At 44.6% G+C, this 27324-nt stretch overlaps 1 protein-coding gene across 7 annotated transcripts in view; it reads right to left on the bottom strand.

Moving 5' to 3' along the window:
• The window catches only part of TRAK1 (trafficking kinesin protein 1), a 137537-nt gene that overhangs the window by 91911 nt on the left and 18302 nt on the right, over positions 1 to 27324 (bottom strand). For all 7 annotated transcript variants that reach the window (XM_054479771.2, XM_063661257.1, XM_054479765.2 and 4 more), the window contains exon 2: positions 7880 to 8074. Coding sequence is in view for 4 of the 7 variants with exons in the window: in XM_054479758.2 (XP_054335733.1) it covers positions 7880 to 8074 (195 nt within the window). In the remaining 3 variants the exon portion in view is untranslated. The remainder of the gene's footprint in view (positions 1 to 7879; positions 8075 to 27324) is intronic.

Here is a 27324-nt window from a genome sequence, read left to right on the forward strand (position 1 = left end):
TACTCGGGAGGCTGAGGCAGGAGGACTGCTGGAGCCCAGGAGTTCGAGGCCAGCCTAGGCAACATATCAAGACCCAGTCTCAAGAAAAAAACAAAGAGAAATAAATAAAAACTTTAAAAACAAAACAAAAAAAGAAAAGGAAGAGGGGGAGCGAGGGAGCGGCATGATCCAAGGTCATGGGAGTTTGGTGTATTCGAGGGTCTGGAAGCACTGGTGGGGCTGCTATAGGGTAAGGAGAGGGTGGAACAAGGCTGGCTGGATAGAGCCAAGAGCCAGGTCACAGAGTCTCCGAAGACCCCGCATTTTATCCAAAGGGCAATGGGAAACAAAGGAGCAGCATGACCCAGTTGGATTTCAAAAAAAGACCAGCCAGGCTGCTGGGTCCAAAGAGGACAGCAGAGATGCAAGAGTGGAAGCTAGGAGAGCAGTTACAGCTGTCCAGGGATGAAATGGCAGTGGCTTCATCAAGGGTGGCAGCAGCCAGGTCGGAGAACGGGTCTGGGATATATCTGGAGGAAGAATTAACAGGGCCGGTGGATGGCCAGGAGGCTACAGAAATGGGGTAAACCACGTTGTATTTATTAAGACAAATGTGTGTGGAGGGGGGAACAATCCACTTTCCGCAATGGATGAGTTAATAATCTCAGTATGTGGGTACATGAGGCTGAGGGAGGAAGGGAAGGTCAGGGTGCGCATACATTTGGCAGTTACCAACATGCGGCTGGTATTACAGCCTTGGGAGAGAGGATATAGACAGAAGTAGGGTGGGCACGCCAACATTTAGAGCAGTACATCACAGTCACCTGAGGATCAATTAGAATGACTATGCCTGACGGTGGGGCCTGGGGAGAATATATAGTCAGCCCTCTGTATCCACCACGGATCAAAAATATTCAGGGGGAAAAAAACAATATAAAATAACAACACAAAATTTTAGGCTGGACATGGTGGCTCACTCCTATAATCCCAGCACTTTCTGAGGCTGAGGCGGGAGGAATGCTTGAGCCAAGGAGTTTGAGACCAGCCTGGGCAACATGGTGAAAACCCTGTCTCTACAAAAAAATACAAAAGTTAGCGAGGCATGGTGGCATGTGCCTATAGTCCCAACTACGGGGGGGCTGAGGTGGGAGGATGGCTTGAGTCTGAGAGGTTGAGAATGCAGTGAGCCAAGATGGCACCAAGGCACTCCATCCTGGGTGACAGGAGAAGACTGACTCAAAAAAAAAAAAGTACACCACACAAAAACAAAAAAACAAAAAACATAGCATTTACAAGTAATACACATAATCTAGACTTAAAGTATGTGGAAAGATGTGTACAGGTTAAATGCAAATACTATGCCATTTCATATCAGGGACTTGAGCATCCATGGATTTTGGTATCTGCAGGGGATTGGTTCCAGAGCTGGTTTTTTCCTTTTTCTTTTTTTGAGGCAGAGTCTCACTCTGCTGCCCAGGCTGGAATACAGTGGCACGATCTTGGCTCACTGTAACGTCCACCTCCTAGGCTCAAGCAATCCTACCACCTCAGCCTCCTGAGTAGCTGGGACTACAAGGTGCATACCATCACACCCAGCTATTTTGTTTGTTTGTTTTAATTTTCTGTAGAGATAGGGTTTCACCATGTTGCCCAGGCTGGTCTCAAACTTCTGGGCTCATATGATCTGCCTGCCTTGGCCTCCTAAAGTGATGGGATTACAGGCGTGAGCCACCACGCCTGGCCTAGGACTGTATTTTTTTTATTTTATTTTTTATTTGTTTGTTTATTTATTTTTGAGATGGAGTCTCACTCTGTCACCCAGGCCGGAGTGCAGTGGCGCAATCTCAGCTCACTGCAACCTCTGCCTCCCGGGTTCAAGAGATTCTCCTGTCTCAGCCTCCTGAGTAGCTGGGATTACAGGTGCATGCCACCATGCCTAGCTAATTTTTGTATTTTTAGTAGAGACAGAGTTTCGCCATGTTAGCCAGGCTGGTCTCAAACTCCTGATCTCAGGTGATCCACCCACCTCAGCCTCCCAAAGTGCTGGGATTACAGGCATGAGCCACAGCACCTGGCAGACTATATTTTTTAAAGCTCTAGGTGCATCAGGGTTGACAGCCACTGATTTGGAAGCTCAGAGGAAGAGGAAAAAGAAATAACTGGTGAAAGAGGCTGGAAAGACTATCCAGAGAGACAAAAGGGAACTCTGGGAGCAAGTGAGGCACTGGGAGCCAAGCCAGGAGAGTGCCCAGAAGGGAGCAACCACTGTGTCCGCCCTGCTCAAGGGTCAAACAGGATGAGGGGAGACAGAAGCCTCCACATACAGTGGTGGAGGTAGAGGGATTCCAGTTAAACCCCATGCCAGATACTCTGGGTCCTCATGCCTTATCTTGAGCAAATTCCCACTCTCCTGGGATGAGCCCTGTATGAGTAAAAAACATGAGGTTCGTTGCCCCATAAAACCAACTGTATAAACGCTTGCTACGTCTGTGACCGTGTGGACACAAGTGAATGAGCAAAGGTGAAAATGGGGGTATAATAATATTACTATAGGTTCTACTTTATGGACACAACTCTAGAGTGGTGGGGAGACCTGCACAGAATTCCTGGCCCCACATACCCTGGCTGTGCAAGGCTTAGCAAGTCAATGCACCCCGCACCTCAGGGGCCCCATGTGAACAATGATGGTTGGACTAGATTAAAGGTCTTTGTTGTTGTTGTTTACTTTTAAGTTCAATTTTTAAAAGTTAAAATGGCAAGGGGAGCTGGTTTAATATGCAGGTTCCCAGACCCCCCTCCCTCCTCCCACATAAGCAAGGGAAGCAACTCAGGGTAGGATAGCACCGAAGGCCTCAAGAGCTGCCTGCATTGGTCCAACCCAGTGCAAAGTCCTTGGGTTAGGTCATGGAAAAAAATAAATGGTCCAGGAGATGTTTTTATCTCCTTAGTGTGAAAACCTGAGCTGAAATGCAAACAAGTCCTCAAAGGATTAGAGGTGAATACCAGTCACTCAGTAAATACTGTTGGCTAATTCCTTAATATTACTTTACGGTAAAAGCAAACGATGGAACAATATTTTGAAACTCTTATTTGCTTCATAACCTTCTCTTCTTAGGAAAAAGGCTGCTCCAGGTAAACTCAGGGAGGGTGGTCAGCAGATCATACGCAGGTGAGATATGGATTTTTTTTTTTTTTTTTTTCCCTCAATCAATGCTCCTTAACCAAAAAGTTACCTAGAACAGTCCCTGGAAGAAGGGACCAAAAAGAGTTTCATAGCCACCTAAAGACCAATGCAGCAGCTTTCATATCTGCTGTCTGCCGCGTGTTATGTGACTACAAAAGTCTATAGCACACACTGTCATTTCCACCAGGGATTAGGGAAGTGTGACCTACAAGCCACAGGATGGAGGTGAAAATCACAGGGAAGAAAGAAACCTCATCTTCAAATTAAGCTGTATCAAGCTAAGTGTCACTTGGGACAATGCCCTGAGCCATGAAAAAAAATGAATTTTGAATATGTTAGACATATATTTTACAAATAAATAAGCTACTGACAGATTTTGAAACTAAGGTTTTGATGGGGTTTTTGGTTTTTTTGTATTTCACCAGATGAGTTTCATTCTTAAACAAGAAGTTTTCTTGTCCCCTTTGTAGCTAATCCGAGATACTGGCTAAGACATGGAGTCAGACCAGACAAACTAGGTCTGACTCACCTTGCTAGGTATGTGACTTCTCCCTAACTTCCCTGAGCCTCGTCATCCTCATGTGCAGAATGCAAGAGTATTAAATTCAGGCCACTCTGAGGATGACCCAGCACACTGTAAGTACCGTATGTTGACTATGCTTTCTCCCAAATGTCCCATCGTTGTGGGTATATTTCTTTTGTGGGTCATTTTAATTTTCTGTGTTTCTCAGACTCAGGAGTTATAAGTCCACCTGACTGGGAGAAGCACTAAAACTTCTCTGAAAAGGTCATTCTACCACCTGGCAAAGGTGGATGCCCAAAGCTTTCTCGCCTCTTCTTAGGAAGCCAAGTGAGGGCCAAATTTAAAAGGTAAAGCCACGTTTCTCCACTCAGGGGGAGGATGTGCAGGAAGGGGCTGTGTCTGCTCTGATCTGCGTAGCAATGTGTAGCTGGCCCTCTTCTCTACGATTTCTCACCTAGGGGAGCGTATCAGAACCCCAGCGCTCCTTATCCCCATGCCCGCCCACAACCAAGAACCTCTGCCCTAATCAATGCAGGCTACCTTGTCTTCCCACACGCCTCAAAACTGATTCAACACACTGGTGAGTCACAGCATCTCCAGGGTTACACACATGTTAACAAACACACAAAACCCAAAAAGGATACCATGCACACAGCAGGACTCTGAACCTGTGCCTTCTGGTGACCACTCTGCCAGTTTGGCAAGGCTCACAGACCCTTCCCTCAGAAGAAAGCTTTGAAGACATAAAATACAAAGGAGTGAAAAGGAAAACAATTGCATCTAAAACTTGAAAAACTCTGAGATATGAACAACGACAAAAAAGTCTGTGATATCTGATAAGTGCATCTTTATTAAAGAATAAAAGAAATAAAAGATCTAAATAAATAAAATAAAATAAGACAGATTCCATAACACTGTATTCCACAACGCTGAGCCTTCCACACGTCCATTTCACCTATAATAAAAACAGCTCTACCCAACTGTAACATGAAATAAAAGATCTATCAGCACATTTAACAACAAATGTAACTTCATGGCAGTGATGAACAAAGGCACTTATTCAAAGTATCTGCTTCCACTGAAGCATGACATGAAAATATCTGTGATTTCTACTGGTGACAATATCACAGGTCCTGCTAATACCACTGTGCCTATGTGTGTCTATGTTCATAATTAAAGGAAATGCTACATTTCAGTTAGAAGTTAATAAAAATAAAAGTGTAATTTTTTTGCCCCTTTATAAGTGCATGGAACCCCTAAATTCTCTCTACAGACCCTTTAGGGGTCGTAGGACCTTAGTGAGACAGATCTGCTCTACAGGGTCCTGTATTTAAGAGTTAACACCTGATCGTTGAATTAACAGATATTTAGGAAATAGCTATGTTGCTCTAACTACAGGAACCACAGAAGAAGATACAGAATTAAGTTAAGGCTTGGACGCAAGCATGCCCTAAGAACTTTCAGAATCTCTGCTCAATGTTTATTTTGGTTCTTCCAGTTTTATCATAAGTTGTGTTATCTACTACCAGGATTTCTTCTTTTTTCTTAACCGTATAACTAAAAACAAAGCAAACAAAAAAGACACTCACTCTCTGTTCAAGTCTACTGTTTGTTTGTTTGTTTTGAGATGGAGTTTCATTCTTGTTGCCCAGGCTGGAGTACAATGGCACAATCTCAGCTCACCACAACCTCCGCCTCCCAGGTTCAAGTGATTCTCCTGCCTCAGCCTCCCGAGTAGCTGGGATTACAGGCATCTGCCACCATGCCCGGCTAATTTTTGTATTTTTAGTAGAGATGGGGTTTCTCCACGTTGGTCAGGCTGGTGTCAAACTGCCGACCTCAGGTGATTCGCCCACCTCGGCCTCCCAAAGAGCTGGGATTACAGGTGTAAGCCACCACACCCGCCCTCAAGTCTACTGTTAAACAGATTTTTGAAACCGTGGCTCAGTGTCATGGAGTAAACACTGAGCCTTTCACACATCCATTTCACCTATAATAAAACCAGCCCTACCCAACTGTAGGCATTTTACAGGAATGAAATGAGGCAATTTGTGTGAATGTTCTCTGAAAATTGTGTGGTGTTGCCCATGGATGGTCTTCCAATTACACTGTAAATGTCAGTGATTAATCAAAGTGTGAATGGTGCCAAGTGCAGTGGCTCACACCTGATTTCCTAGCACTTTGGGAGGCTGAAGCAGGAGGATTGTTTGAGGTCTGGAGTTTGACACCAGCCTGGGCAACATAGGGAGACCCCATCTCTCCAAAAAAAAAAATTAAAAATTAGCTGGGCGTGGTGGTACATGGTACATACATGTAGTCCTAACTACTCAGGAAGCTGAGGTGGGAGGGCTGCTTGAGACCAGGAAGTCAAAGCTGCAGTAAGCCATATGTGCACCACTGCACCCCAGCCTGGGCAACAGAGCAAAACCCTGTCTCAAAAAAAAAAAAAAAAAAAAAAAAAAAAAGTGTATGAATGGGACCCAGGAGCCTCCTGTGAGAGAAATGGCCATGATAGGTACTGCAGAATCACAAGAGAGTCTCCTAAGGAGAGGTAAGTAACACAGAGAGATTTCTCAAAAAATAATTCTGTTACAAACTCTACTATTCTCTTGTGAATTTTTTTGCAGATGTCTATGGTCTGAAAAAAGCAAATACAAAATCTACCAAGGAGGTTACTGTAGACTCAGTTTTCCACACGATACCACATATCTCCTTGGTGGTACAGACGTCATGAATCAACAAAATGACTTGCTAAGAGCCTCCTATATGCCACAAGACACACTAGAAATTCTAAAGCTTCAACTTCAATATGAGTACAAGTCTAACATGCTTCATATCTACCCTAGCGTGGATTATTCTATTATTATCCATATTGAAACTGATTATCTGCAGTATTCATGAAGACTCTGTAGGGTTTATGGGTCAATGTAAGCAAAACTTTTTTCTTATTAATATCTAATAAAGAGAACCTGAAAACATCCCTAGATACACTCTAAAGGAGAAACTTGTAGTACCAATTTGTTTATTACAAATAATCTCACAAATTCAAGAAAATTGGAGAGATCAGCCTGTATTAGTAAAAACAATTACAAGAAATCTTTAAAGACGCGATATAAGCTGTTTTTGAACCAAGTTATCTGCAGGTAGGAGGATTGCTATACTTTTTTTTAAGTGACACAGTGATACGTAGATATGTAAATTATTGTCTGCCATAAGTTTTTAAAGAGTGAAATTACTTCTAAAAAGGCACATTTTGAATAAATATCAGAATCATAAAGTATTCATTTTTTAAATTATCATTTTTTTCAAGTCTGCAATATCAAGTTTCACACCCTGGCCACCATGACCACACTGAAAACACTCACCTAGTTTACTGCTCACCCTACCAGGTATCAGCTCTGCAGCCCATCAGCATGACTGGTTTGCTGCTGCAGTGATTATTTGGACTCTCCAAATATCCAGCTTAGTGAGTTTTCACACAAGAGTTATCAGCCTTGGTACACATATTTCGCTATGTCACATAAATGAGAAGCCTGGATATTCCCAATATCTTTGGTTTTAAATTTAGACAAACTCCTTCCCAGTGAGTTTCTAAGGATTTGTATTTTTGGTAAGAAACAGAAATAGGAACCTTTTCAAATTCTTCTGTACAGTCAAAAAAAAAAGTTGGCTCCCACCTATAATCCCAGCACTTTGGGAGGCCAAGGTGGGTGGCTTAAGGTCAGGAGTGGTCAGGTTGGTCAGCCTGGCCAACATGGTGAAACCCTGTCTCTACTAAAAATATAAAATTAGCCGGGCATGGTGGTGCACGCCTGTAGCCCCAGCTACTCGGGAGGCTGAGGCAGGAGAATCGTTTGAACCCAGGAGGCAGAGGTTGCAGTGAGCCAAGATCGCACCACTGCACTCCAGCCTGGGCAAGAGAGCCAGACTCCATCTCAAAAAAATACATACATAAAAAGTTGGTTCAAATGAAAATCTTACTTGGTCCTCACTCCTCTAAAATTTCTATTCAGAACATTTATAAAATTGGGACCTTTTGTGTGGTTAACCGCTACAGCCGCATTTCTTTGACCACCTTTCCAGAGGTGGCAAGCCACAGCACAGGGTAGCCAGTACAAGATCTTATTTGGGGCCATGGCTAAGAAGACCTGGTCATGATACTGCCATCACAACACACATGGACAACTACTTACGGAAGTATTTTAGCGTCTCTTCAATTTGCTCGGTTGTGAGGTCAATGTTGGCATCTGGAGAAATGAGAGGTGTATGGAGCCAGTCGTCGTGGTCATAACCGTAGATGGTGTCGGCTCTTAATTTATAATGGGGCAGCTGCTCCTCCAGCAGGCTGATGATCTCGACTTCCGGAAGATCGGTGCTGTTGCACACATCTAAAGACAAGACAACCAAGAAATGAGAGCCCAGAAATGGCTATGGCCTCGCTGCTAGTTAACTAAACTTGTAGCCTGCGGCAGGTATCTTCGGTTATTTATCTACAGCACGAAGAAGCTAGACAAGGCTATGTCAGGAGTCTTTTTCCAATTTAAATTCTAGTCTCAAAACTTTGAATTGTGCATGCTTACGGCCAAGACCTACCCAAATGTTTCCTGCTGTTTAGTGTCCACTATTTAGGAAGAAAAGCCAAAATTTTTGAGCTTTTATCATCTGAGTTAAGTCTTTCCTCCAACCCTTTCTCTGGCCATTCTCCTTCAAGCGTTCTACATGTCAGCCAAACCAGTATTAATTTCACCAATATGCCTAACTTCTTCATGCCGCTCTTTTACCATTGAAGCTATCCTCCCATCTAGAATTTTGCCTTCATTTAATTTATTCACTCATCTGTTCATTCATCCACACTTCCTTCCTTCCATCGATCCATCCATTTGAATCCTGAGTACCAAGGGCACAGGAGACACAGTGGTGAACACAAGAGTCATGGTCCTGCCCTTGAAACACTTACATCCTTATGGGGCATCCAGCAATTACACCAATAGGTGCCCATCCTTTAAGGAATAGCTTGGTGTTTTGAGCACACCGAGCAGAATTAATCTCTCTTACCCTTTCTATACTGACATGCCATTTTGTCAGAACTTCAGTTACTACACTTATTAAGTGTCTTGTGGGTATTTCAGTATCTGACTCATCTTGTTGGGAGAGGGCAAACTTCCATACACAGCTACCCTTGATCCACCACCTGTACCCCACAGCTCTTGGCCCAGGCTGTGCTCAGGGGGTGCATACTAATGCCTGTGACGGAGAACCAATTCACACAAAGCACATTAATGCAGGCCTTTAAATTGCAAACATGACAACATGGCAAACATAACCAGGATATGTACCCTACTTCTCTATCCCAGTGCTTACTCATCAAAGCAGAACACAGAGACTGAATTAAATAAGTGCTAATGGGTGAGTGATAATTATCTATCAACTAATTCTGGCATCATCCACTATATCAGCCCATTTGCATAAGGCATTCCCTATGATGGGAAACAGCCCATGGGAGCAGCAGTGGTTTTGTCAACCCATAAATAAACCTAGTGCCTGTGGTGCACACAACTAGACAGGAGAGGAGAGTTAACTTGGTATTTTGTTCTAGGAATGAGTCTTCAACAAAGAAAAATTATTCAAAAGATAAGAATATTACTGAGGTTGATTCTTTTTTTTTTTTTTTTTTTAAGACAGTGTCTCACTCTGTTGCCCAGGCTGGAATGCAGTGGCACAATCTTGGCTCACTGCAGCCTTGACCTCCGGGCCTCAAGCATTCCCCCCACCTTGGCCTCCCGAGTAGCCAGGACCACTGATGTGCACCACCAAACCCAGCTAATTTTATTTTTTGTAGAGACAAGGTCTCCCTATATTGCCCAGGTGGGTCTCGAACTCCTGGGCTCACGCAATCCTCCTGCCTTGGCCCCCCAAAGTGCTGGGATTACAGGCATGAGAAATCTTGCTGGGCCTGAGGTCAATTCTTATCAAAGTCACAGTACCAAGTTCTTGCTTTGAAGTAGAAAACAAAAATGAGAACCTGGATCAAGTGGAGGACCAAACTCACTCTTCAGTCTCCATCCCTCTCCAAGATGTTAGAAGGGGCAGAGGAGAGAAAAAATATATATATACTTGTGACAAATAAAACCACACAACAGCAGGGAAAATAAAGAGGAGATGCTGAGGATGAACCAAAAGTATGAGGTATTCCTAAACATGGTAAGATAAAATTAAAGGAGAAAGGCCCAGTCTTACACGTGAGCATTCACTCGCACATGCATGCATGTCTGCACACACACAGGAAATGACTGGTGCAGTCAGTGGGAGTAGATCCTGGGGTGCTCCACACGGGAGGCTACTGTCACAGGGAGCAGGAAGGGCCAGGGGCAGAGGTTCACTGCAGAACCAAAGCAGGAACAGCAGGGAGAACCAGTCCCTTCCCTGTTCCCCCTGCTTGAGCCAAGGCCAGGAAGGCAGAAAGGCAGTAACTGTGGGGCCTGTACACACTCAGGTAGAACATGGAACACCTCTGCCTGGAAGAAGAGCAATGCCAGAGACTTTGTGTCAAATAAGAAAGCCATTCAACAGGTGCAAAAAACATGGATTCGTGAGAAAAGAGAATGTAGAGTTATGACTCATCACTCTTTGGGCAGGAGCCCACTGAAAACACCTGTCAGCACCCACCCCTCCCGCAGCTTCTTACCATTCCATACCAACTGCTCTCCCTCAATTCAATATGCAAAGCTTTGCCATAGAGCATTTCCACTCAGGAAGTCAGCATCGTTTTCCAAAATGCCAAGGAAAGGGTTAAAAATGAGAAAGTGAGGACATTCAGAATTTTAGTTGGAGCTTTAGTCCTGGAGGGGGGACTATATCTCACTGCTGGGACTTCTCTGCCTCATGGGGGAAATGTCACAGCAAGCATACTTGGTATTTCATCCAGCCAAAAACAAGACCAGACCTGCTCTGTCACTTTGCAAAGCTCTGCTGGGAACAGAAGTTATGTCCTCCCCCAGGCAGAGCAATAGTCCAACCTCAAGGCAGAAGATTTCTCATATTTCTTCCCATCTCCCACTAGCAATAAACCACCATCCAAAGGCTCAAGATGGGCCCATAATAAGCAATATTTCCTCTTCTCACTATCAAGTAAAGAGTGAGTTCCCATGAAGTTCATCTCTGGGAAAGACCTCACAGCCATAAAATGCCACCATGTAACTGAGGGGACATGGGGTTAAACGGGGCTGACACCTAGTCGGTAGCATCTCTTGGCTAAACATGGATCTGGTCAAACTGTCTCCACAGCAGCTCCACAAAAGGCAGTGCCAGCCTATCCCTAGTAGAACAGGCAGGGAACCAACACATTCTCGCATGACACACCCACACAACAGGCTGGAATCATCTGGTGTCAATGCTGTTTGGTGGTGGGGAAGGCAACAGACTCCAGGAAAAAAAAAAAAAAAAAAAAAAAAGTCCCTTCTAAGAAATCTAAGAATAATGTCTCACTTATGAGCATGCTTCCAGTTGCTCAAAAGTTGAAACTTGACCCGTCCTTCCATGTTTCCAGGGCTGAAGGTCAACCTGTTTACAGTGTGGGTCCTTGTGCCCATGTTATATCTTTTTCCTTAAAGCATATGACCAGGGAGATAAAGTATCAAAAGGTAAGACTATGACAAAATGCCTTTTTAAAAAACTCTGGCCCAGGCGCAGTGGCTCACACCTGTAATCCCAGCACTTTGGGAGTCTGAGGCTGGTGGATCACTTGAGGTCAGGAATTCGAGACCTGCCTGGCCAACATGGTGAAACCCTGTCTCCACTAAAAATACAAAAATTAGCCAGGCATAGTGGCGCATGCCGGTAAGCCCAGCTACTCAGGAGACTGAGGCAAGAGAATCACTTGAACACGGGAGGCAGAGGTTACGGTAAGCCAAGATCACGCCACTGCACTCCAGCCTGGGTGACAGAGCAAGACTCTGTTTAAAAAAAAAAAACAAAACTCTGTATATTTGATTTTTCTGTGACGTGACCAGCCTTATAAATATTAGCAGCAAATTTTTAGATGCTTTAAAGGCCCAAAGAATTAGGACATGGGATAGGATTATGGAGATGGCCCGTGCAGCTCTCCCTGACCTTGGCCACAAGGCCAAAAGCCCCATGGACCCCCATGGAAGGAGACACCATGTTTGCCTCAAGGAGAGGACACATCCAAGGCCTGACATCAGGTAAACGTAACAGAAAAGTCTTCAAGAATTCCCCAGGAGGACAGGCGCAGTGGCTCACGCCTGTAATCCCAGCACTTCGGGAGGCCGAGGCGGGCAGATCACGAGGTCAGGAGATCAAGACCATCCTGGCTAACATGGTGAAACCCCATCACTACTAAAAATACAAAAAATTAGCCGGGCGTGATGGTGGGCACCTGTAGTCCCAGCTACTAGGGAGGCTGAGGCAGGAGAATGGTGTGAACCCCAGAGGCGGAGCTTGCAGTGAGCCGAGACTGCACCACTGCACTCCAGCCTGGGCGACAGAGCAAGACTCCATCTCAAAAAAAAAAAAAAACAAGAATTCCCCAGGAATGCTTTCACCATGCCAAACATCAAGCCAGAGCATTGTCTCACCCTCCCGGCAACCTGGCACACAGAGATTTGCCTGTTATTACAGATCAGTAAGCTGGGATGCACGAGAGCTGTGGGACATCTTGTTGGTCAAGCTGATTCAGCTAACTAAGCATGACAGGTAGGAGCAGCCTCAGCTGTTCCACTAAAAGCTGTGATCTTCCCTCCAACACCTGCTACCCAGCTCCTAGGAGGGTGCACTTGAAATGCTGGGGAATTCCCAGGATGTCATCATCAGGAAGTTTTTGTTCTAAACAGGTGGAAGACTTCATACTTGTGGTAGGCATGTAAAATGAAACATACTCACAAATTAGGGAGGTGTTGGAATAATTTTCCCCTTTAAAGCACAGGAAGCAGAGGCAAGAATTTACTAACTCGTCTGCAGAACCACGGAGGGTCAGGGGCCTGCGTAGGACAGGAGCTTATTCAAGTTCCTGCTGTGAATGGACACTGCTGGCCCACCCTGGAGGAAAGGAACGCTTTATGCTCTCTGTGGTCACCATTTCCCCACAGTTGCAATTCACATTAGTAACAAGCTAATGTAAACAAGTAAAAATGTGTTCTCAAATAAGTCTCAAATGAAGGACATCAATTTCCTGACCAATCCCAAAGCCCAAAGGTCCATGGCTTCAGGTAGATATGCAATAACAACAGCCCAAAATCCCACCGACCCCCAGCCTGTCAAACCATCAAAAGGCCAGGCTCAACCATCAGGGGAGGCTTACTCCTCGGCATTGCCTCCTTGCCCAGTTACTGTAATGCCCCATGGTGGCCGGCCACACTGTGGCTGGTGCCATTTCTGGAAAAGAGCTTATTTATTTATTTATTTATTTGTTTGTTTTAAATAGAATCTCACTGTGCTGACCAGGCTAGTCTCGAACTCCTGACCTCAAATGACCCTCCCATCTCAGCCTCTCAAAGAGCTTTTTAAATCACACTATTGCTCTTCTTTAAACACCTCCCAGCTCCCTATAAAGTGCTTCATCATTCTGCCTCTACATTTCTACAGGAGAGGCTACTGAGTGTTTGCCAGTATGCAATTGCCACTTCTTCCTTTTGGTCATGCAACCCCCAAGATGTGGCTGGGCCCACAGCCAACCAGCTAAAAACTGTGTTTCCCAGTTTTCCCTGCAGTAAGGTGTATCCACATGTCTGGTTAACAGGACATAACAGAACTTCCAAGTCATGCCCTTTCTGTCTGTCCAGCTGCAGTTGGCCTGGTGCTGGAGCCATGCTCAGCTGAATTAGTAAAGGCAATGCCCAGGAAATGACCAGAGCTACCTCAGCTGCCTGAAACACCCTGGTAGAGAGAGAGCTCCTGGACCTCCTTCCACTTGAACTTTTAAAAGTAAAAGAAATAAACAACTACCTTATTGAGGCCACAGTTCCAATTACTTTGGTCTCTGTTAAAGCAGCTAACTCAACACCCTAACAGCCTTTCTTACCAAGCCCAGCCTCTGCTATTTTCTCCAATTTCCCTTCACTTAAGGCATACCAACTTCTCACCATTTTCCAAACACATTTTTTTTCACAAATCTGAGTTTTTAGACCAGCTGTTTTAGCTCCCTAGAATGCCCTTCACTGCCTAGCAAACTCCATCTTAAAATATCATTCAAATGTCACTCTGTATTGCAAAGCCTCCCTTAACCTCTCTTCTCTGGCTTCCACAGTTCTCAGTACATAAATGACTTCACTACGATGTTAGAAATGTATTCTCTGTGGCTCTTCCCTACTAATTGTGAGCCCATCAAGAGAAAAGGCTTTGAATTATCCACCTTACCTTCAGCCCAGCCCTTACTACTTTGCCAGGCAACAGTAAGTGTGCGATGAGTGATGGAACAAGGGAAGGAGAGAGCAGCAGCCGGTGGCAGGTCTAGTCTGTGAATCCCCTGCCTATCCAGCACAGACACGTGCCCAGCCTGCAGCATGAGGCAGGTGGAGCCATCTAGTAATTGCTCAGCAGATGTCAATCCAATACCTACCATTCTTATGGCACCACTTTGAAAGTAAAATAACCTAAAAGGACTCTTTACCTCTTCAGAGGTATAACCCTTCCTAGGTTTTTTCCAAGGCATAAGATTTGGAATGGACCCTCCTACCCAGGATGTGGGCTTCAGTTAGGGCCACCAGGGAGTGAAGAAAGCATGCTGGAGCCTGCTCAGCACCTGGAAGGTGTGGAGCTGTAGAAGCAGCTGTGTCCATTCTCCACCTGACTGGGGCTAGATCCTCAGCTGCAGAGAGCGGCTAGGAGGAGGCCCCTCCGTCTATGGATTTGCACTGATTCTCAGGTGACATGCCAGCTTCAAAAAACCTGCCAGGTGCCTGAGACAACGCTTACATTTTACAGCAAAGGCAATAGCTCTAAATTAGTGACCAACATTTAACACTCAGAGAACCTCATGTAAAAATACAGATCTCGGCGGGGTGCAGTGGCTCACACCTGTAATCCCAGCACTTTGGGAGGCCGAGGAGGGCAGATCACTTGAGGTCAAGAGTTCAAAACCAGCCTGGCCAACATGATGAAACTCCGTTTCTACTAAAAATACAAAAAAAAAAAAAAAAAATTAGATGGGTGTGATGGTGGACGCCTATAATCCCAGCTACTTGGGAGGCTGAACCAGGAAGAACTGCTTGAACCCGGGAGGCGGAGGCTGCAGTGAGCCAAGATCACACCACTGCACTCCAGCCTGAGCGACAGAGTGAAACTCCCTCTAAAAACAATAAAAATACAGCACTTTGGGAGGCCAAGTGGGCAGATCACAAGGTCAGGAGATCGAGACCATCCTGGCCAACATGGTGAAATCCCGTCCCTACTAAAAATACAAAAATTAGCTGGGCGTGGCAGCACGTGCCTGTAATCCCAGCTACTCGGGAGGCTGAGGCGGGAGAATCGCTTGAACCCAGGAGACAGAGGTTGGGCAGTGAGCCAAGATGAGGCCACTGCACTCCAGCCTGGTGACAGAGCTAGACTCAGTCTCAAAAAAAAAAAAAAAAAAGAAAAGAAAAGAAGAAATACAGATCTCTGGCCTCTCAGAAGAAGTCAGCCTATCTAGGATCAAGGGATCTCCTCCTCCACAGAGGAGTTAAATGCTCTGAGTGGTGGCCACCTCCAGAGAGGGAGTGCGATCATTCCAACAGGGTTTCTGGGCCTCCTGCCTGCACGCTGGAGCTTGAGGGCTCTAAGCCCAGGAGAACAGAGACCTGAGTAGCTGCAAGGTGAGCAGAGTGTGCAGAAGAGCTGTCTAGAAGGAAAGCAGCCCTAAACACTCACCCAGTTGGCAGGAGATCTGAGAAAACAGCAAGGGGAGAGGGAAGAATAAAAGATGAGAGAGAAAGAGGAAAAACCTAGTGAGAGAAAGCTCAAGCAAAAGCAAAGGAGGAGAGAGGAACAGGAGAGGGGGGAAAGGAATGCCAGAAAGAGGCAATGGCAGGAAACCAGCACCACAACTGCCACCTGCTGGAAGCCGAGAGGCCTGGGGTGCCGGCCAGGAGCACGGTTCCAAGAGTTTGGAGAAAGGACGCCCAGCCTTGGTTCTGCTCCCTCAACTTCGTCCTATCACTCTGGCAAATCACATCTTCATATGCCTGGGACTCAGTTTCTTCATCTGTAGAACAAAGGTGCGTGGCTGCAGAAAAGCTTTCTTCATACCCTAAATTTCTCTGAGCGGTGAGAGCAAGAGTTGCACATTCTGAGGGCTGTATCTGGGGGCAGCCGCCACTCACAGCACTTCCCGGTGACACCCCCTGGTCCTTGACATGCTGACTCCAGCCAAGAGACCAGGGATCTGTATTTTTATGAGAGTCCCTGATTTCTAAATGTTGAATACTGAGGGCCAGATTAAACATGCATGCCTCCAGTCTGCACGCTGGGACTTCAGAGAATGCTACAGACCACATTAAAGGTGACAAAGAACAAGAAAAGGGACCTTCACTCATCAAATAATGGCCACCATACAGAGGTCCATCATTTTTATTTTTTTCCTCCCTGTCCCTCTCCCACTCCATTTCTTTACCCACCAACTTTCCACTTGGCCATCAGAGAGGTGGGTGCAGAGCATGACCCCTGGCTATGCTTGGGGAGGCGTTCTGGCTAGAGGCAATAACCCTCTCTCATGACACATTACCCATGGAAGTGACTGCAAACCCACAGCAATGTTTTAATGACTTCACAAGACAACACTCCTCACCTACTCAGCCACTTGGGAACCATTCTGTACAGACTTGGAAACAATTCCACTTTCTTAAAATTATAAGGATTAAAGGGCAGGAATAAAGACTCATACACAGGCCACACTGGTGCTGGAGATGTATGTGATACTTTGTAAGTGGTATCTGACAGACAACCTTCTAGAAAATTCCTCTCTATCAAGGGACCATGCAGTTTACAGCTTTAGCTGAACATCTTCAGAGATTCAGTCTTAGTAATTACTTTCCATACCACAAAAGTTGTGATTCCACGCATTACAAAGAGGACATTAGAGCTAAAAACTACTGGCGCAACCTCCTCATTGAATGGAAAAGGACACTGTGTTCAAGCTGAGGAGGTGGCCAAATGTCACAGAGCAAACCAGCGGCAGACTAGAGATGGGCGCTTGGCCTGCGGCAGTTCCCACCATGCAAGGTGCCTCAGGATGTAGCAACAGCACCTCCAGATGCTGATTTGCTTTCCGCTGTTTGCCCAACACCCGGAACCCTGCCTGGTAACCAGTAAGCGTTCAATAAATGTTTGCTGAACAACGCAAAGCACTTGTACCTATTACTGCCTTTCATTTACTCTCACAAGCCAGCAGGCAGTGCAGGATGAGGATTGGGAACACATTTCATAACGGACGAGACCCAGATCTAAAAGACAGAAGGGGAAACTGAGGCCCTGCAAGGTTCAGAGACATGGGGGAAGTCTCAAGGCTAAGCAGTGGCAGAAATGGAAGCAAGACCTCCGACTCCACCCTGGCTCACACCCCAGCCACAAAGGGACAAGGGACAGGTCCAAGTCTTCCTTTTCTGCCTCTCTCCCCACTGAGGAACAGCTCACTTGCTGTGAACAGCAAAGGGGATCTCTAGAAGAGAGAAGGACAAGCAGAGAAACCCTCATAGAATGGGAAAGGAAAGACTAACTATGCTTCAGAGACAGGAATGAAAACCAACACTGGGGAGTTCTCTAGAATGCCGTGGCCTTAATTACCAATAGAAGAAATGCTTTCTAAGAAAACAGACACAAAATTACACAGTTGAATTCCACGTAGCCTGGTGTCAGGTACTGAGTTACCATCTACTCACACATACATGCACCAGCCCCGGTGACACATACCCCCAAGAAGCAGTCGCACAGAGACAGCCAATCCAGCCAACTCAGCCGTGTTTGGAAACAGGGTGTCCGACATGAGGCTAAAGGGCAACTGAAAGTGGCGCATTCCACTCGGGCACGCCAGTTTGTTGCTCAACAAGAAAGGACAAGAAGGGCAGGGCAAAGGAAAGGGAGGAAGGATCCTGTTACGGAGGCCCCAAAATGCCACAACTGAAAAAAAAAAAAAAAACAGGCGTAATTACAGTACAGGTTATTAGTGTTAGACTGATTCTAATATTAAAACACAAAGCAAAAATTGTATACAAATTTATTTTAAACGTAAAAGTTAACGTGTATAAGTTCAGCCCAGAGTTAAATCTCCAGGAAAATACTCAAAAAATGGACTGTTACTGTCGATTTGAATTTGTTTTGCTAGGAAATAAAAAGATAAAATACTTTTGATCTCCAATAGTCTTGGTAACTTCTCTTAAAAGCATATGTTGGCTGGGTACAGTGGCTCACGCCTGTAATCCTAGCACTTTGGTAAGTGGAGGCGGGCAGATCACTTGAGGCTAGGAGTTCGAGACCAGCCTGGCCAACATGGCAAAACCCCATCTTTACAAAAAAATACAAAAATTAGCCAGGTGTGGTGGTGTACGCCAGTAATCCCAGCTACTTGGGAGGCTGAGGTATGAAAATCGCTTGAACCCAGGAGGCAGAGGTTGCAGTGAGCTGAGATCACACGATTGCACTCCAGCCTGGGCAACAGAGGGAGACTATCCCCCCAAAAAAAAAAAAAAATTAAGTATGTTACATGCTACAATTATTAAATAACCAAGGGAAGACTATTTTACATGAAAATATCCAGTGCCATATGAACGTAATTAAAGTGCTCACAACTGAACTAGTGTTTAGACAGATGGAGCTGGTGTAAATTGGAACAACACTTGCAGTAAACAGTTTGACAGTATGTTTAGAGAACCAAAAATGTGTCCATGATCCTTAAACCAGTAATTGCACCTGGGATTAAATCTAAGAAAGGAATAAAAATAATCTAAAGTGTAAAATTCATAAGCATGTTTATGGTACATGTGACAAAGTTAAAAACATGCATAACCAGGTTCCTGAAAAAGTCAAACACAATTACCATATGTTGCAGCAATTTCACTTCAGCAAATTCCTGCCACTGCTTATATCTCAAAAGAAGTGCAAGCGGGAACTCAAACAGATATTTATACACCCATGTTCTTAGTAGCATAGATAAAAACAATCCTAACACCCATCAGCAGATGAATGGATAAACAAAATGTGTAGATATATTGGAGTATTATTCAGCCATAGTAAGCAATGAAGTACTGATACACGCTGCAACATGGTGAACCTTGAAAATACTATACTAAGTGAAAGAAGCCAGCCTCAAAAGACCACATATTGAATGATTCCATTCATATGAAATGTCCAGAACAGGTAAGTCCACAGAGACAGAAAGCAGATTAGTGGCTGGCAGAGGCTAAGCGAAGGGGACAATGTGGAGCGACTGCTAATGGGGAGGTGGTTTCCTTTTGGGGTGATGAAAATGTTCTGGAACTAAATGGTAATGGGTGCACATTTCGAATGTACTAAACGCCACTGAACTATACCCTTTAAAATGTTTAAATGGGCCCAGCCCAGTGGCTCACGTATGTAATCCCAACACTTTGGGAGGCCAAGGCAGGATGATCACTTAAGCCCTGGAGTTTGAGACCAGCCTGGGCAACATAGTGAGATCCCGTCTCTATAAAAGAAAAATGGTGCTTTTGGCCAGGTGCAGTGGCTCATGCCTGTAATCCCAGCACTTTGGAAGTCTAAGGTCGGTAGATCACCTGAGGTCAGGAGTTCAAGACCAGCCTAGCCAACATAGTGAAACCCTGTCTCTACTAAAATATACAAAAAATAGCCGAGTGTGACGGCACACACCTGTAGTTCCAGCTACTTGGGAGGCTGAGGCAGGAGAATCGCTTGAACCCAGGAGGCAGAGGCCAAGATCATGCCACTGCACTCCAGCCTGGGCAACAAGAGTGAAACTCTGCCTCAAAAAAGAAGAATAGAATAGAGTAGAGTAGAGTAGAGTAGAATAATAATGCTTTTAAGAAAATTAATTTTTTTAATGGTTAAATGGCAAATATTATATTTGTTTTGTTTTGAAGAGATAGGGTCTCATTCTGTCACCCAGACTGAAGTGCAGTGATGCAATTATGGCTCACTACATCCTTGAACTGGGCTTAACTGATCCGCCCACCTCAGCCTCCCGAAGTGCTGGGATCACAGACATGAGCCACAGCGCCTGGCCTATAATACGTTTTAAAATGACATTGTTAGGCCAAGTGTGCTGGCCCATGCCTGTAATCCCAGCACTTTGGGAGGTCAAGGCAGAAGGATCACTTGAGCCTAGGAGTTCAAGACCAGCTTGGGCAAGATGGGAAGACCTCATCTCTACAAAGAAAAAATTAAAAATCCAAGTGTGGTGGCACACACCTGTAGCTCCAGCTACTGGGGAGGCTGAGACAAGAGGATCCCTTGAGCACAGCAGTTAGAGGATGTAGTGAGCTATGATCATGCCACTACACTCCAGCCTAGGAGATAGCAAGACCCCATCTCTTTGAAACAAACAAACAAACAAAAAAATTAGTTGGTTTTTTTTTTGGTTTTTTTTTTTTTTTTTGAGACAGAGTCTCACTCTGTCACCCAGGCTAGAGTGCAGTGGCATAATCTTGGCTAACTGCAACCTCCATCTCCCAGGCTCAAGAGATTCTCGTGCCTCAGCCTCCCAAGTAGCTGGGATTACAGGCACGTGTGAACAAGCCCGGCTAATTTTTGTATTTTTAGTAGAGACACAGTTTTGCCATGTTGTCCAGGCTGGTCTCGAACTCCTGAGCTCCAGTGATCTACTCGCCTTTGCCTCCCAAAGTGATGGGATTACAGGCATGAGCCACTGCTCCTGACCTTTTTAATTTTTTCCTTTTTTTTTTTTTTTTGAGATGGAGTCTCGCTGTGTCGCCCAGGCTGGAGTGCAGTGGTGCGATCTCGGCTCACTGCAACCTCCACCTCCCAGGTTCAAGTGATTCTTGTGCCTCAGCCTCCCAAGTAGCTGACCCAGCTAATTTCTGTATTTATAGTAGAGATGGGGTTTTGCCATGTTGGCCAGGCTGGTCTCGAACTCTTGAACCCAGGAGGCGGAGGTTGCAATGAGCCAAGATCACACCATTGCACTCCACCCTGGGCAACAGAGTAAGACTCTGTCTCAAAAAAAAAAAAAAAAAAAAAAAAGTAAGAGTTGAGGAGAGGGATTAGATTACCATTAGGTTCATGGAATTCCTCTTCCCAAACTTTCCTTGGAGTCTTAGTACACTCTGGAGTAGGGGCTACTTTTTGACCAGAGAAGACACACACCTGGTACAGAAAAGTGCTTTGAAAACCAGTCTCCTGAAAAGGGGAGAGGCTCGGGAAGTGTGAAAACTCTTTTCTAGATTTGAAAAAAAAAAAAAAGATGCCAGCCCACAGCATCTTTCAAAACAAAAGTGTTGGCAGACTTCATACTTATCCCTGTAAAATACTATATAAGGTATCAAATTTTGGCATAGGGGTTACAAAACTACAAACCCAGCCCAAAACAGAATGATCTTCATGTAATTTTTAATAAATAAGACATTAATATGGGTTTAATCAAAATAGATGCATTTTGAATTTAGTAAGATTACCATAACAAGGGCTGGGCGCAGTGGCTCACACCTGTTATCCCAGCACTTTGGGAGGCCTAGGTGGGAGGATCACGAGGTCAGGATATCGAGACCATCCTGGCTAACACAGTAAAACCCCGTCTCCACTAAATATACAAAAAATTAGCCGGGCATGGTAGTGAGTGCCTGTAGTCCCAGCTACTCAGGAGGCTGAGACAGGGTAATGGTGTGAACCCGGGAGGCAGAGCTTGCAGTAAGCCAAGATCGTGCCACCGCACTCCAGCGTGGGCGAGAGAGTGAGACTCCGTCTCAAAAAAAAAAAAAGATTATCATAACTTCTAATCCTGTGGCTTTAGGCAGCCTAGTCCACGGACAATAAGAAGGTTTGTTTTGGGAAAGGACTGGTATCCTCTTTGTTTCAAAGCTAAACTATCAGTTCCTCCCAAAGTTGGTTCTACCTGTGTCCAGGAATGAATAAGGACAGCTTGGAGGTTAAGAGCAAGATGGAGTCAGTTGGGTCAAATCTTTTTTCACTGTCTCAGATTTTCTGGGTTCACAGCTCCTTCTGGGCCTTCTGTCTGGAACACTTTTCCCTTCCCTGCCAACCACCCCTTTGCCCTCTGATCCCAGATGGACTGACTTCTTCACGGCCACCTCCCTAGATAGGTGAGCTAAGTTACCCCCTTGGCCCCTGGCATTTTCCACCCATCACAATTTGTAGTCACTGATTTAGTGATTGATTACCAGCAGTCTCCGTCACTGGACTACACAGCTCCAAGAGGGCAAGGACAGGTTCTGCTCAGGGCCAGAGCAGACACTCAATAAATGCTGCAGAATGGAATGAGCAGCCAATCTGGTTCTTCACAAGCAACTGCAGTGCCCTGCACTGGGAAAATCGACCCTCACAAACACTGAGCAGAGCAGCCAGGACCTTCACTGAACACCTGTGGGAGACCTGGGGCTTTCGCCAAAATGATGCCTTTCTCCTGGTCACAAAAATGCACAAGGCAAGACTTGCTTTTCTGTCTTCTACTCCTCTACTCCTTCCTGGGCCACAAAAAGCTTGGCTGTCAAATGGCAAAGCTCACACCCCACCTATAAAAGGCAAGGGGCTCAGCCAGGACAACAAAATTCAACACATGAAGCTGAATTGGGCAAGGGAAGTCAGAATAGTGTGAATGTTTACAACCCTCAATGGGAAAAAGCTCTTCAGCTCTTACACTGCAAAGGCAGGAGGAACTCTTTCAGGACTACTTCATAGGAACTTAAAAAGCTCTGTGTGTAGGGCTCCATCCCCAGAGAGGAGCACCTCAGCCTTGCACGGCTCTCGGCTTGCAGGGGACTGTACTTTCTCCTGTGCCCACCTTAGCCGAAGCCCCAAAAGCCCAGATCCATCAACCCCCAACACACACACACACACACACACACACACACACTGTACTTTCTCCTGTGCCCACCTTAGCCGAAGCCCCAAAAGCCCAGATCCATCAACCCCCAACACACACACACACACACACACACACACACACACACACACACACACACACACACACACACACACACACACACACACACACACACACACACACACACACACACACACACACACACACACACACACACACACACACACACACACACACACCCCTTTCCCTCTATTGTTTGTGTGGCTCCAGCCACAGCTGGGAACTGCCTGTCTGGGCTATTCAAGTTATCCCCACATGGACAGTTTTTATAAGTGTTCTGGTTACAGAGTTGCATTATTCCTGGTATTTTTAGTGTCCAATTTTGCAACACACACAAAGTTTATATATATATACTTTAAGTTCTAGGGTACATGTGCACAACGTACAGGTTTGCTACATATGTATATATGTGCCATGTTGGTGTGCTGTACCCATTAACTCATTATTTACATTAGGTATATCTCCTAATGCTATCCCCCCCTCCCCCTACCCCATGACAGGCCCTGGTGTGTGATGTTCCCCATCCTGTGTCCAAGTGTTCTCATTGTTCAATTCCCGCCTGTGAGTGAGAAAATGCGGTGTTTGGTTTTCTGTCCTTGTGATAGTTTGCTGAGAATGATGGTTTCCAGCTTTATCCATGTCCCTACAAAGGACATGAACTCATCCTTTTTTATGGCGGCATAGTATTCCATGGTGTATATGTGCCATATTTTCTTAATCCAGTCTATCAATGATGGGCATTTGGGTTGGTTCCAAGTCTTTGCTATTGTGAATAGTGCCGCAATAAACATACGTGTGCATGAACACACACAATGTTTTCAGGAACAAATACATAGTTAGAGTAAGAATGCCTGTGTAAAGTTTAATTTTGCACACTCAAAGTGATCAGTCATTTTCCTTACAGTTCTAGCCTTTATACCATGCTTAGGATGGACTTTCCCATCTCAAGATTAGTAAAATATCCAGTAATATTTTCCTCTAGCACTTTTACAGTTGAATTTTTAACATTATATCTTTTCTATTTTATTTTAACTGCTGTTTGCTGAGCAGGGCTAATTCACAGGCAGTATGCCTAGGGTAGCAGCCAACATTACATCTTTGAATCACCTTTTGAACCATCTGGATTTTATTGGGTTTGATGGAGTTATGCAGGGATCCAGCTGCACTTTCTTATAATGATAACAAACACATCAGTAATAATGGTAAACACTTATGGAGTGCTACCATAAGCACTTAAAAGCATTTACATCCATTAACTCATTTAATCCTCCTAAGAGTCCTAACATTTATCCCCGTTTGACAGAAGCATGAATACACTACAGCACAGAGAAGTTGAATACCTAGACCCACATCACATAGCTTGTAAATAGTGAACTGGTTTTCTAACAGAGCCTGAACTCAGAGGTCAAAATCCTAACCACCATTCACGCCTGCCTCTGGCCCCAAAGATCCTGACCTCACTGATTAAATAATCCCTCCTTATAACTCTTCTTTCTTTAAATTTTCTCCTAGCCCAACTTCCAGTCTTTTGCATACTTTGAGAATTTCTTAAGCAAAGCACATAGATAAAGCTTCACTTTTTGACCCATTCTGAGACTTTGCCTTCAAACAGGAGCATTATGGTCAAATCGGGCAAGACTCATCTTACTATTGTCATGCCTCTTGGTGGTTCAACTTCTGGAGGTTTCATCACTTTGCTGTCTTTTGCGTTGTAGAGTATGTGCTACCAGATTCTTTTTTCTTCTAGTGATTTAGAACAGAGCTTCCACAAGCAGTGCTGGAAATGGAGGGTGCCAGGTAGTGTCCGGGGTGACCATCAGCTAAGAACTACTTCCATCATTTACCCATCGTGCTATGCAAATATCATTGTTTTCTTGTCAGGATCATGATGTGGGTTAGGTTAGGGAAGGTTAGGGAATGCTAATGTTGAATGTTTGACTCTTTTTTTTTTTTTTTTTTTAAAGGCAGGGTCTCACTCCTGTCACCCACGCTGGAGTGCAGTGGTACCATCACAGCTCACTGCAGCCTCAACTTTCTGGGCTCAGGTGATTTTCCCACCTCAGCTTCCCAAGTAGCTAGGACTACAGGCAGGCAGCACCATATTTGGCTAATTTTTTGTATTTTTAGTAAAGATGGGGTTTCCCCATGTTGCCCAGGCTGGTCTTGAACTCCTAGCTCAAGGGATCCACTTCACTTGGCCTCCCAAAGTGCTGGGATTACAGGCTTGAGCCACTGCCCCCAGCCTGCATCATATTTTTAATTATAGTCAAGGAGACACGGTAGACACATGGTGGCCATCCGCTATCCATACTCTTCTTAGTATCAAAGCTCTGAGCCCCATGGAAAAACTACATTTCTTAGCCTCCCCTGCTGCAAAATGAGACTACAAGGCTAAGTGTTGGCCAATGAGATAAAAGCAGTGGTGTGCGAGCCTTTCTCAAAGGCTGCCTTCCCTACATCCTGGAATTCAGACATGATGGCTGGAGCTTCAGCAGCCTTCTTAGATGTGACATGACCTTAAGGATAGAAACCACATCTAGTATGGTAGAACTGAAGGACAGGAAAAACATGGGACCCTGGGGACAGCAGCGCTGCACCAGTACTGCACAGTCTCCCTCTGAACTTCTTATACTTCAGAGAAAAATAAATTCTATAATGTGAAGCCACTGTTCTATACAGCCAACCTTAATCCTTACTGATATAGTTACCTTTACGGGTACTATCTGTACAGGCAAAGAGGTTAACAGACCAAGAGGTTACAGGCTAAGAGGTTAACCTGTATTTTCCTAATTATCCACAGCAAAAATAGAATAATCTATTTGCACTTAATCTCACCCATCTCCCTCCAATCTCTTGGGTTTTACTGTTCTAATCTGGGAGTTCAGATGAAGTTTCCTGTTTTAAATAATTAATTTCTTTTTTTCTTTTTTGAAACGGAGTCTTGCTCTGTCACCAGGCTGGAGTGCAGTGGCACGATCTTGGCTCACTGCAACCTCCGCCTCCCGGGTTCAAGCGATTCCCCTGCCTCAGCCTCCCAAGTAACTGGGACTACAGGTGCACGCCACCAAGCCAGGCTAATTTTTATATTTTAGTAGAGACGGGGTTTCATCATGTTGGCCACGATGATCTCAATCTCCTGACCTCATGATCCGCCCGCCTTGGCCTCCCAAAGTGCTGGGATTACAGGCATGAGGCACTGCGCCCGGCCCAAATAATTGATTTTTTAGACTTGCTTTCTGTTGTCCAAAAACATTTTTACCCAATGTTTATGATTAGACTCTCTAAGGCTTTCAAGGTAGCCTGAGCAGCTGCCAGAGTTCAAGGCCCACATCCCTCCCCCTGTCCTGCCTGTCCTGTCTTCCCCTTCAAAGGTGCCTCTAACTAGGGGACAAGCGAAGTTAGTTGGCAATCAAGGGGTAAATTCTGGAAAAGTTAAGTGCCACATTAGGAAAACTTATTTTATTAATAGTACAAAATCTCTTGAAATCACAATGCCAACTGTGCCTCTACCAATCAATGCATTCATCTGTTTTATTGTTAATCTAAATTATTTCCTGAACAGGAAATTTTGTTTAAAAATGAACAATGGTTACTTTTTCAAAACATCAAATGAGATCATCTGGATATTAAAAGATTTCAAACTCATCCAAAAAATATTAGTCTGACAATATGCAGTTAAGGAAAACAAATAAACCCTGACAGTAAAATGATTCCACATTTACTTGAACCAATTTTCCAATAAACACAAACATAAATTCAAAATGTGGAAAATTCCAAAGGACAACCTACAAAGCAGAATACAAATAAATAAATACAACATTATAATTTTAAAAAGTAATTATTCAGGTGATAGAGTCACTATATACAAGACTCCAGTGCACATAAAGTGTCTATTTTGTTATTATTATATTTTTATTTTTTATTTTAAATAAAGAAGAGGTCTCACTATGTTGCCCAGGCTGGTCTCAAACTCTTCTTGTTGAATTGATCCCTTTACCATTATGTAATGGCCTTCTCTGTCTCTTTTGATCTTTGTTGGTTTAAAGTCTGTTTCATCAATAGAGACTAAGATTGCAACCCCTGCCTTTTTTTTTTTTTTTTTTCCATTTGCTTGGTAGATCTTCCTCCATCCCTTTATTTTGAGCCTATGTGTGTCTCTGCACATGAGATGGGTCTCCTGAATACAGCACACTGATGGGTCTTGACTCTTGATCCAATTTGCCAGTCTGTGTCTTTTAATTGGGGCATTTAGCCCATTTACATTTAAGGTTAATATTGTTATGTGTGAATTTGATCCTGTCATTATGATGTTAGCTGGTTATTTTGCTCGTTAGTTGATGCAGTTTCTTCCTAGCCTCGATGGTCTTTACAATTTGGCATGTTTTTGCAGTGGCTGGTACCGGTTGTTCCTTTCCATGTTTAGTGCTTCCTTCAGGAGCTCTTGTAAGGCAGGCCTGGTGGTGACAAAATCTCTCAGCATTTGCTTGTCTGTAAAGTATTTTATTTCTCCTTCACTTATGAAGCTTAGTTTGGCAGGATATGAAATTCTGGGTTGAAAATTCTTTTATTTAAGAATGTTGA

This window comes from Pongo pygmaeus, chromosome 2 (assembly GCF_028885625.2).
Source record: "Pongo pygmaeus isolate AG05252 chromosome 2, NHGRI_mPonPyg2-v2.0_pri, whole genome shotgun sequence".
Classification (NCBI taxonomy): domain Eukaryota; kingdom Metazoa; phylum Chordata; class Mammalia; order Primates; family Hominidae; genus Pongo; species Pongo pygmaeus.